This window comes from Procambarus clarkii, chromosome 57, assembly GCF_040958095.1.
Source record: "Procambarus clarkii isolate CNS0578487 chromosome 57, FALCON_Pclarkii_2.0, whole genome shotgun sequence".
NCBI classification, from domain to species: Eukaryota; Metazoa; Arthropoda; class Malacostraca; order Decapoda; family Cambaridae; genus Procambarus; species Procambarus clarkii.
Window position 1 is genome coordinate 11579868 of NC_091206.1, and position 11822 is coordinate 11591689.

General features: G+C 46.5%; 1 protein-coding gene across 1 annotated transcript; it reads left to right on the top strand.

The window, feature by feature from the left end:
* The first annotated feature begins 2442 nt into the window (after nt 1–2442).
* LOC138353323 (serine/arginine repetitive matrix protein 2-like) lies at nt 2443–11543 on the top strand. The gene is made up of 2 exons (XM_069306201.1): nt 2443–2492; nt 10439–11543. Exons 1-2 carry the CDS (start codon nt 2443–2445, stop codon nt 11541–11543), a joined length of 1155 nt encoding a protein of 384 aa, XP_069162302.1.
* The last annotated feature ends 279 nt before the right edge of the window (nt 11544–11822 follow it).

Below are 11822 nucleotides of genomic sequence, written 5' to 3' on the forward strand. Positions count from 1 at the left end.
CTCCAGATCGACAACCAGAGCGCATCTCCATAGTCTCCTGAGACTGATAGATGCCTACTACTACCTCATTAGTCTTCTCATGTCTATTGAGAAGTCAAAACGACAAAGATTAATATATTTATTTATCCACAAAAACATTATATAAAAATTCACTCTGAGCAGCTCCTGTTATAAATGGACTATCATGAGCATTATATAGTTCTCTCTACTAAGAAAAATTCCTTAACTCATTGATTAGTTTATTTGTTATTTTCTGACTGCAAATAAATCCGATGTTTGAAATGTCTTAAGAATGTTTCAAAAAAGGATAATGTTGTGAATGTGAATGTTGTAGGATAAGTTGTGAAAAAGGAGCAGCATTCATTTGATCAACGTGTCCTACAACCCATTGTGTACCACATCGGGAAGATGACATTGCAATCTTCGGAGTAAAAAAAAATTATGAGAAGAACAAACGGTGAACTGGTTTAACGGAGGCAGCCGTTAAACCAGGGCCCTGGTTTAACGGCTGCCTCCATAAACTAGAGGTGAACGTCCCACGTCCCACTCAGTGCTTTAGACGTAAAGGTTTAAACCATACCTCGAAAGACTACACCAAGGACATCAATTGTGGGTACCTCACTACTGGTCGTGGGTATCACACACCTGGTCGTGGGTATCACACACCTGGTCGTGGGTACCTCACTACTGGTCGTGGGTATCACACACCTGGTCGTGGGTATCACACACCTGGTCGTGGGTACCTCACTACTGGTCGTGGGTATCACACACCTGGTCGTGGGTATCACACACCTGGTCGGTACCACACACCTGGTCGGTACCACACACCTGGCCCTGGGTACCACACACCTGGCCCTGGGTACCACACACCTGGCCCTGGGTACCACACACCTGGCCCTGGGTACCACACACCTGGCCCTGGGTACCACACACCTGGCCCTGGGTACCACACACCTGGCCCTGGGTACCACACACCTGACCCTGGGTACCACACACCTAGTCCTAACCCACTGCACAATCGATTGCGTTACAATCAAAGGACCTAACTCAACACCGACTACATTTTCTTAACTCTTCTTTTCATGACAAATCTGTAGACATCAAACACGACACAAATCGGATGAGATGTAAGGAAGTTTCAACTTGCAAGCACATCTGCAAGCAACTCACTTCAGAGAATAACATAGCGCATGAGCAGACGCGAGCGCGGGCTTTGAGAGACGATGTTCTCATACCCATCGTTCAGTAGAAACAGCTGTTGCTGCTTCTGCTGTTTATAAATGAGCCATTCACGGGGTTCTCTTTCGCCATGTGGGCGAGGAGGAAGAATCTTGATTTTGTAGTCGGAGTTTTTACCCACTAAAGATACATGCATTGTATCAACATTGTATGTGATGACTCCTATGAACTCATGCTTCAGAGGGGATGGGATGGGAAGGGAGCTATCAAGAGAGAGTGCCAAGCCATTATGACTATATAGCACTTGGAAGGGGTCAGAATAAGAACTTGGGGTGGGACGGGGGGAAGGAAGGGTAAGTCTGGAGTCATCGCCAGACTTAGTGTTCAAAACATCAGAAATAGGTCCATCAGAACACAGGTTCAGGAAGGATCTATCAGAGGAAAGCGTCAAGCCCTTACTGGTATTTAGCACTTGGAAGGGGTCAGAATAAGGACTTGAGATGGGACGGTTAAGCTGATTAACAGTGTACTTGGCCTTGGTTAACGAGGCCAACTCATTATGGGTCACGTATGGGGTCACATACGGGGTCACGCACGGTATCACGCGCTGGGTTCTCTTTTTGAAGCCGTCTATGAAGCGCGCACAGAACAAGGCTCCGAGGGAAATACCCAAGAAGAGCAATTTGTGCTCAGTGACGATACCAAACGCTGCGAGGATAACAGCGAAAATGTTCTTGGCCAGCCAGAGGGCATTAACCAAGGGCGAAGTGGTGACAGCCTTCGCCAAGCCGAGGACCATACCCTTGACCCAGGTGGGGACCACGGCCATGAGCCTGGTGGACTTCGCACACTCTACGACTCTATCCGGCTGTAGCCACAGACACCACACCTGCCAGACCCTGTAGAAGAACGTGAACAGCGGCACACAGGTCACCCAGCCCGTCGGGTCGTGGATGAACATGGGATTGACCCTCATGTGGACCCCCTGGCCCACCTCCACCCACGACTCCACCTCCTGCAGAGTCGACGGCTCCGAGAGCCGCGCGAAGGCCCGGTGGACCAGCCTGGTCCTGAGAACTGGTAGAATAATGTCGACCATCCGGGACACTCCGAGTGCCATGAGACACGAGGCACAAAAGAGAATGAACTTCACTGCGAACTGACGATCGATTGTTATGCTAAAATCTATAATTATAGATCCTGCGTTACACAAAGTTTTTATGTCAAACATTTTCAATTTTATTTGTTATTATTAGTACAATTATGTCTGTTAACTTCTCCTTCAGATATAGACAAATTGTTAATTGTGAAAAGTGAGATGGTGAGTGAAGGTCGCCGGATAGTGAGGGAGAAAGTCGCCGGACTGTGAGGGAGAAAGTCGCTGGATCGTGAGGAAGAAGGTCGGCAGGGTGTTCAACAAGCAGTAGATATGTGCTTGAGAGTTTTACAGCTGCTACGGCCTGCCTCGTGGGAATGTGTGTGTGTTTGTGTATATTCTCACCTAATTGTGTTTGCGGGGGTTGAGCTTTGGCTCTTTGGTCCCGCCTCTCAACTGTCAATCAACTGGTGTACAGATTCCTGAGCCTACTGAGATCTATCATATCTACATTTTGAAACTGTGTATGGAGTCAGCCTCCAGTCCCAGTCAGAGGCGGGACCAAAGAGCTGAAGCTCAGCTCCCAGGCATAATTGAGTGAGTAAATTTTAGTCGCGTCTCAATCCTAATTACACACAATATTCACTACTAACAATCCCCACTACTATCATGCAGAGACAGACACATATAATAAAGGAGTAGCAGGGAGGGAGATGAAAGAAAGCTTAGTTTTAAAGAACTTTAAGCAGAGAGATAGGAGAGATTGAGGTCCAAAAGTTGACCAAGCAGAATACAAAATTGAGCCACAGAGTTAGAGATGGCCAGGTAGAAAAAAACATCGAGGCACAGAGAGGACAAAAGAACCTCACATGACCGTGGCAGAGATCTGGCGTAATGCTGGCGAGTCTTTGATCAGCGAGCCAAAGTAATTTTTTGTCCTCTAATCTTTCTTTCAAATAAAGGGGACAGATTTTAACTCGGCTTCAAACCAGATTTATAGCCCCCCGCCATTACCCCCCCCCCCACCTCTCTCTCTCTCTCTCTTTCTTTCTGTCTCTTTCTATCTCTCAAACATTTATTTTTCCAATGCACCCTTTCCAAGTGCTATATAGTCGTAATGGCTTGGCGCTTCCCCTTGATAATTCCCCCCCCCCCCCCTCCATCTCACAGCAGTGCTGACCTGCTGTCTTACATATTCTTCAACGTCTCGGAAAACTACATCTCCGCACTTATCTCTGCTGCGCTGATCGTCTCCCAGTTATATATATATATATATATATATATATATATATATATATATATATATATATATATATATATATATATATATATATATATATATCATACGACCAGTCACCCACCATGATGGAGCCGATGCCTCGCACACGCCAACAACATCCTCCCTCTGGAAGCTAATTAATTTTACGGAAAGGTGGCATCTCCACCGAGGTAATTATAACGTTTAAAAAACAACCCGCTGCCTTGCTGGACAATGACAACATTGACAATGGTAACAGGGGGAGAGGGGAAGAGGGGTGAGGGGTGAGGGGCGAGAGAAGAGGGGTGAGGGGAGATGGGAGATGAATGAGGCTAGAGAAGTGAGAGGAAATGGATGAAGAGAGATGAGAGGTGAGAGAGAAGATGATTTGAAGAATAAGGAAGGTGTTGAGGGATGTGTTGAAGAGCACTAAAAATGAACACAGGGAAGATGGAGGAAAAGTGGATGCTGATATAAGTTGAGGAGCCGAAGACAGAGTGGTTAGTGAAGAAACTGAGACAGGTGAAAGAAGAAGGGCAGAGGGGAGTTGAGAGAAAGGATGTGAAAGAGGGGAAAGAGATGAAGCGAGTGAGGGGGAGAGAGAGAGAGGGGTGAGACAACAGACTGAAAAAGAAAGACGTGACAGAAAATGAAAAAATATTTCGATGTAGTGAGCGACGTATTTGAAGCCTTAATAGCCTCAGTCAGTTTTTTCATTCTTCCAACCCTCCCATATGAAGTTCAGAGTAAGGCGCAAATTCAAGAGGAAACATGATTAAACTCGGACGAATCAGTTGACCGGAGCTGACAAGCACTATTGTGCTTCCCCCCACCGGGTCTAGCTCAGTGTTTTCCGAGCTTGTTTGTCCTGAGCTGTGTGAACCCCCGGGATAAAAGCGCAGGCAAACACCGACGTTAGAACGCTAACAGCCACTCCCATTCCTAGGAAAAATAAAGGGGAATATCGAATGGTCGTGGATTGGGATGGTTGAGGGTGTGTGGATTGGTGGAGGGCTGAAGGCAGGGAATGAGTGGAGGTGTGGGTGGGGAAGAGAGTGGACCGTGGGTGAGATAAAGTGATATACATATATATCTAGCAATCTTTCCCCGTATATAAGGAAATATTGCTAGATATTTTACAATCAGTATCAAGATTAAAACAAATTTGGCTTCAGCTAAGTGTCTAACACAGAGGGACCTCAAATGTGCATACCTGAGAACAGTCTCCAGCACCCAGAAGGCGTCACCGTGCAGCCATGGAGGGATGGTAAACAGGTCGTATGGGACTACACTTGTGTATCTGTCTTGGCTGATACATATCTACATGGTACAAAGCCCTATTGTATGACATGGTTATAAATGACAAATGAAGAAGTCAAAAAAGGAGCAGTCACATAACGAGAGGACAATTAAGACATATTTTTGTATAAACTTTTAAGAAAAGCCTAATTAAGAGAGAAAAATAGATCTTCTTGTTAAGAAAGATCTCTGTATATGGTCATATTAGGAAATCCTAAATGCAACTCAACATCGTAAAATAACTGGATGTGGCCTATACACCGTATCAGGCTTCCCCACTTCCCTCAAGTGCTCTAGCTTCCGTTTGAATTCATGACGTGATACCATTTGCAACAATTACCGTGAAATTGGACTATTAAAAGGCTCAAAACCTCAAAATTGCTCCTCGTTACACAAAAAAAGCTAAATAACGATTATGCAAATCGACACGGATACGAATATGAATACCCCAGCGTGCTGCCAGGTGTGTGAGGTGCAGGGGATGGACGGAGGAAGGAGAGCATTGGCCGATCTGTGGCTACAATGAGTATCAGGTACCAGATCTGTGGCTACAATGAGTGTTAAGCACCAGATCTGTGCCTACAATGAGTATCGAGCACCAGATCTGTGCCTACAATGAGTATCGAGCACCAAATCTGATGCTACAATGAGTATCAGGCACCAGATCTGTGGCTACAATGAGTGTTAAGCACCACCCAATCTCCTCCTCCTCCTCCTAAGCTCCGCCCATCTTCCTCCACCTAGCCTCCTCCGAATCTTTAATGTTGTCATATAATTTTATTCTGCTCTTGTAAAGCCAAACTTGGATTATACGGTGCATTATGGACACCGTACTGTTGATTGGATATAATTTTTTTTAAATTTACGGAGAATTATAGGCCTTCCGCATGAAGAGCCGTAATCACAACATTTGGAGTCTCTGGAAAGGCTTAGAGGAAGGGAAACACAACTGATGTATATATATGATTGAAAGGACTTAAGAAAGGCGATATAAACAGTACAAAAATATTTAAAATCAGTTAAAATGATAAAATAAAATATTTTTTTAAGTTAGAATAATATAGGTTTAGAATATAGCCATATGTTGACCGGACCACATCCTAGAAAGTGAAGGGACGACGACGTTTCGGTCCGTCCTGGACCATTCTCAAGTCGATTGTGAAGTCATTAACAATAGACTTGAGAATGGTCCAGGACGGACCGAAACCTCGTCGTCCCTTCACTTTCTAGTGTGTGGTCTGGTCAATATTATTCAGCCACGTTATTGTGACTCCTCGTCTGAATATAGCCATATGCTGGAAAGTCTCAAGCCAAGGCTATGCAAATATATGAGTGTGAGTGATTGTTTTTAAACAGGTGTCGAAAAAAATCTTCGGCGGATCCATCATTATTTTTGTATTCTCAATTCTCCTCCCGTCGCTCCCCCTTAAACACAAACAAAAAACTGTCTACTAAGTTTTGAGAAACTTAACGTCTTAGATCGCTATCGAGGCCACACTACCAACTTGGACCTCATCCATCGATCCACGTTAAGATTCATGCAGTCCCCCTCATTGGCAGCGAGACGTTGGAAACTTTAGATTCCTACTATACTTTTTCTTAGTCGAGATGAGAGCTAACTTTCTCATCTCAGCCGCTGATGAAAAATTTATACGCTCTGAAATCATGAAAATTTTCTACCCTCGTGGCACTACTCCGCGTTGCCGGCTGTACAATGTGTGTGTGTTCTTGCGTAAAAACGAGATTCTTGAATCTAGCTTCAGCTCTTGGGCCCCCGTCTTTCCAACTGTCAATCGCCTAATGCAATGACTTCCGATCCCAATTATTCTTGTAATCCTTGTTTTCAAAACAAACAATGAAAAGTCTCTAGTATTTCCCATGTTAGTTTGTTCCATATACTGACATAACAGAAGAAGGATTTCTTCATATCCCTGAGGGTAATCTGCGAGTCTAGCTTCCATGCCTCTTGCGTCTCTGCTCAAACAAAAGAATATAAAGCCTTAGAGAAAGGAAGAACGAGATTGCAGCAAAGAAATGGAAGATAAAGAATAAAAATGGGGGATATTTTATCGGGTGATAAAAGTGTCAACACAAGATATGAGGCAGACCAGAGGATACAAACCGGATAAGCTCAGATTCAGAAAAGACTTGGGTAAATACTGGCCAGGCAATAAGGGTGATGATTTATGGATCACGTTGTCAGGTTATAAAATATATTCACCCCGTATATATTTTATATCCTGGATTGTTTGATGCAGAGATTACACGGAGAGAAAGTGGGGGAGATAGAGACAAAGAGACAGTGGGAAAAGAAGATGGAAGAGGATTGGAGAGAAAGGATGGGAGAGAGCATGGAAAGGGGATGTGAGAGAGACGGAACGGGAGAGAGAGAGAGAGAGAGAGAGAGAGAGAGAGAGAGAGAGAGAGAGAGAGAGAGAGAGAGAGAGAGAGAGAGAGAGAGAGAGAGAGAGAGAGAGAGAAGGAAAAAATCAGAAGAGCCGTGTGCAGTCTGCAGGTGTCGACGGTTGTAAAACCCGGTAAAGATTTTATCAAGATTTTTTCTCCTAGAGTGAAGTTCTGCCATTTGCACGCTGCAGAAATATAAATAAAAATATCTTTGCCCTTCTTGTTGACGCTTCCAGAAGATGCGCTCAAGTGCCTTCCTTCCTTTGTAGTGCTTCGGAGCTCATTTACTGTTTAATAAACGTAAACAAACCCGCCATGATATCAGATTAGATGCATAGGTTTCGTAGGTGGATGTGTACATGCTTTATGAATGGCCCAGGTCTTATACGTATAGAATGAGACATTAATATTATATATAGATCTTTTAATGAGAAGAAGGGCACGGGAGACATCTCCCGTCACGCAGGGTGCAGTCGCACCTCCACAGATCTCCAGTATCAGCTCTTGATACTGGTAATGGCTCAAAAGGGCCACCACTTACGGGCTATTCATGCCCGTGCCACCTCTTGGGTGGCTTAATCTTTATCAATCTTTATCAGAAGAAGGGTTGCCCGAGGCCCGAGGTCTTCCAGGCCTAATCCCAGGAATCCCTTAATCAGCGTCAGCTTAATTTTTACACAAATTTGTAATAAATTCTGAGAGATGTTGACCAAAACCACCACCATCTGGAGTGAATACATTCACTTTTCAAACAAGAGGGAAAGAAGGATTAAATATAGCTTTCTACTTCCGACTCTAGTTGGCTAATTGATTCTTTTCTTTTCTCTCGTTACCTTCTCTCTCGCTGCTCTCTTCTTACCTGTCTCTCTCGCCACTCTCTTGTTAATAGAGAAAACCTTTGGAGCAGGACTGGGAATAGAAGCAGCGTCATGGGGGGACCCTAGACGAGCCCCTCAACCCATGGGCGACGATATGCAAAGATTATTTAACCTGGGTTATTTACCCTGCACTCCCAGACGGCACCGCTCCTGTGCCAGGTAAGTTACGGGCTCACCATTGCCCGTGCTATTTGCCCCACTCCTGTGCCAGGTAAGTTACGGGCTCACCATTGCCCGTGCTATTTGCCCCGCTCCTGTGCCAGGTAAGTTACGGGCTCACCATTGCCCGTGCTATTTGCCCCGCTCCTGTGCCAGGTAAGTTACGGGCTCACCATTGCCCGTGCTATTTGCCCCGCTCCTGTGCCAGGTAAGTTACGGGCTCACAATTGCCCGTGCTATTTGCCCCGCTCCTGTGCCAGGTAAGTTACGGGCTCACCATTGCCCGTGCTATTTGCCCCGCTCCTGTGCCAGGTAAGTTACGGGCTCACTATAGCCCGTGCTATTTGCCCCGCTCCTGTGCCAGGTAAGTTACGGGCTCACCATTGCCCGTGCTATTTGCCCCGCTCCTGTGCCAGGTAAGTTACGGGCTCACCATTGCCCGTGCTATTTGCCCCGCTCCTGTGCCAGGTAAGTTACGGGCTCACCATAGCCCGTGCTACTTGGAACTTGTTCCGAGTAGCTGAATCTATAACAACAAACAACCCTTCACATATCGTGGTCCACGGGTTAAGGCTCGCGTCTGGGGTTACACAGGACACGCTGGTTCGATCCGCGTCCTGCTCCAAGGATTTCCTCACAGATATATCACGTTATTGGATTTTCTTGTGTTCTTGTTACTGTCTCTCCCGCTAATCTCTTGTTACCTTTCCCGCTAATCTCTCGCTAACCGTGTTTCTCGTTAATCTTAGGTTTTCCTTTAATCCTGGTTCGAATTCTCTTCTGCCGAGGAGATTACTCTCAGGCAGAAATCCCAGCTGTTACACGGGGCGGCTCTACCACATAAAAACTCTTTTAATCAGTTTTCACAATGACTGGAGTAAACGACAGGGGATCAGGGGGATATTTTTTGTTTTGTTTTGTGAGGAGAGGACTGGGACGGAGGGGGTTGGGGAGGGGGGTGAAAGAGTGATGTCGGTGGGAGGGAAGGGTGGTGAGGGAGGGTGGAAGGGAAAGAGGAAGGGCAGGGGGATGACCGTGGATGCTGTTGATAGATTGGGTGGGTTGGGTTACCGGTTAGGAAATGCTTTAGTTGCTCGAACTGGGAATTGGTGATATCAATTAAGAGATTGCCGAGGCTTCAGACGCCATTTATGGAAATGCGATGACGTTGGTAATGTTTTTTTTTTATTTTCATTTTCATTTTTTATCTGTTTCTATGACATTACACTGTGTGCATCCATCACCTTGTGTACATTCCCAGTATAATATACATCACTCAGAGTGTGCAACTTCCCCACAATGTCCATCAACGTCGGCCGTGTACAGTGTATTCCCCTGCGCAGAATACATCCACCATAGGTATCAGTCTGTAATAATTATGCAAATTCGTGATGGACAAGACAGCTGAGCACCGGAGACGCTGAATCTGCCTCACGGAAAAATAGACACCGCCTGGACCACTACCTTAGAGACGGTGTTCATCTAGGAGACATTAGATATGTGTGTAGAAAATTAAATCCTCCATTTTTACGGACAGAAAAACACTATTTGACAAATGAAATGATTATTTTCACTTCAACATCAAGATAACGTAAGTTTGAGGAAGTTGGTAAATTTTATTCACCTCGTTTGACGGGTTGTTCCCTTCTTGAGATAGTTCCAAGTGCGTTCCAGGTTACATTCCCTCATAAAGAGTGCCTCAAAAATAGCCTATTTTTGATAATTCTTCTCCCGATCCCATCCTAACACCCTAGTCTCTCAACCCATCCTCATTAACAAAGGCCAAAGTCCATTTCCCGTAGCCGGTAAATACACTGTTTATGAATATAAAAGACTTTATTCAAGACTCACAACTGATGACGTTCAACATTTCTCGAACAGTACTTCGCTGACGACCTCTGTTCGAATTGCAACTCTGTAATTGCTTCACGTATGTTCTTCAAATTAACTAAAGAACCTGAACACCTAACCTAACTTACGCCTAAATATGCACAATATACTAATATATATATTAATTTATGTTTAGGAAAAATCCTGATTTGAATGACCAGCATTGTTAAAATTGATGACTGTGTTTGTGGGGTCGGCCGCTGCATGGAATGAACATAGCCAGAGGATAGGTTGAGTCTCAACTCACCGAACACCGAACCCTCGACACGCCAGACACCCAAGTCTGGACACGCCAGACACCCAAGACTCGACACGCCAGACACCCAAGACTCGACACGCTGGACACCCAAGTCTGGACACGCCAGACACCCAAGACTCGACACGCCAGACACCCAAGACTCGACACGCTGGACACCCAAGTCTGGACACGCCAGACACCCAAGACTCGACACGCCAGACACCCAAGACTCGACACGCTGGACACCCAAGACTCGACACGCCGGACACCCAAGACTCGACACACCGGACACCCAAGACTCGACACACCGGACACCCAAGACTCGACACACCGGACACCCAAGACTCGACACACCGGACACCCAAGACTCGACACGCCAGACACCCAAGACTCGACACACCGGACACCCAAGACTCGACACGCTGGACACCCAAGTCTGGACACGCCAGACACCCAAGACTCGACACGCTGGACACCCAAGACTCGACACACCGGACACCCAAGACTCGACACACCGGACACCCAAGACTCGACACGCTGGACAACCAAGTCTGGACACGCCAGACACCCAAGACTCGACACACCGGACACCCAAGACTCGACACGCTGGACACCCAAGACTCGACACGCCGGACACCCAAGACTCGACACACCGGACACCCAAGACTCGACACACCGGACACCCAAGACTCGACACACCGGACACCCAAGACTCGACACACCGGACACCCAAGACTCGACACGCTGGACACCCAAGACTCGACACGCCGGACACCCAAGACTCGACACACCGGACACCCAAGACTCGACACACCGGACACCCAAGACTCGACACACCGGACACCCAAGACTCGACACACCGGACACCCAAGACTCGACACGCCAGACACCCAAGACTCGACACACCGGACACCCAAGACTCGACACGCCAGACACCCAAGACTCGACACGCCAGACACCCAAGACTCGACACATCGGACACCCAAGACTCGACACGCCAGACACCCAAGACTCGACACGCCAGACACCCAAGACTCGACACACCGGACACCCAAGACTCGACACGCCAGACACCCAAGACTCGACACACCGGACACCCAAGACTCGACACGCTGGACACCCAAGACTCGACACATCTGACACCCAAGCCCTGAGGACGCCGTCTGGAGCTTGAGTCAAGCAGCTGAGCCCTAAAGCCTCCCAAATTGCTTCTTGGTTGATATTCGCTTGTGCCTTCCCAATGGAGACTTGCCGGAATGAGTTGCATTAAAGGACCCGGAAATTCTGAATTTCCCAGCGGCGTCCACACAGATGAGTGCGAGGTGGATGCCGGCTTCGAAATTATATAAACATTTTTGCAACTGCCACTGAATTATATTTTAAATTACAAATTTGTAAATCGTTAGTTTTCTTGAATAT

Bases quoted from the DNA above. Each gene is read 5' to 3' on its own strand.
- LOC138353323 (XM_069306201.1), top strand. From the start codon at position 2,443: ATGTCTGTTAACTTCTCCTTCAGATATAGACAAATTGTTAATTGTGAA. The intron at 2,493-10,438 runs GTGAGATGGTGA...TCGACACGCCAG, and splicing joins CAAATTGTTAATTGTGAAAA to ACACCCAAGTCTGGACACGC.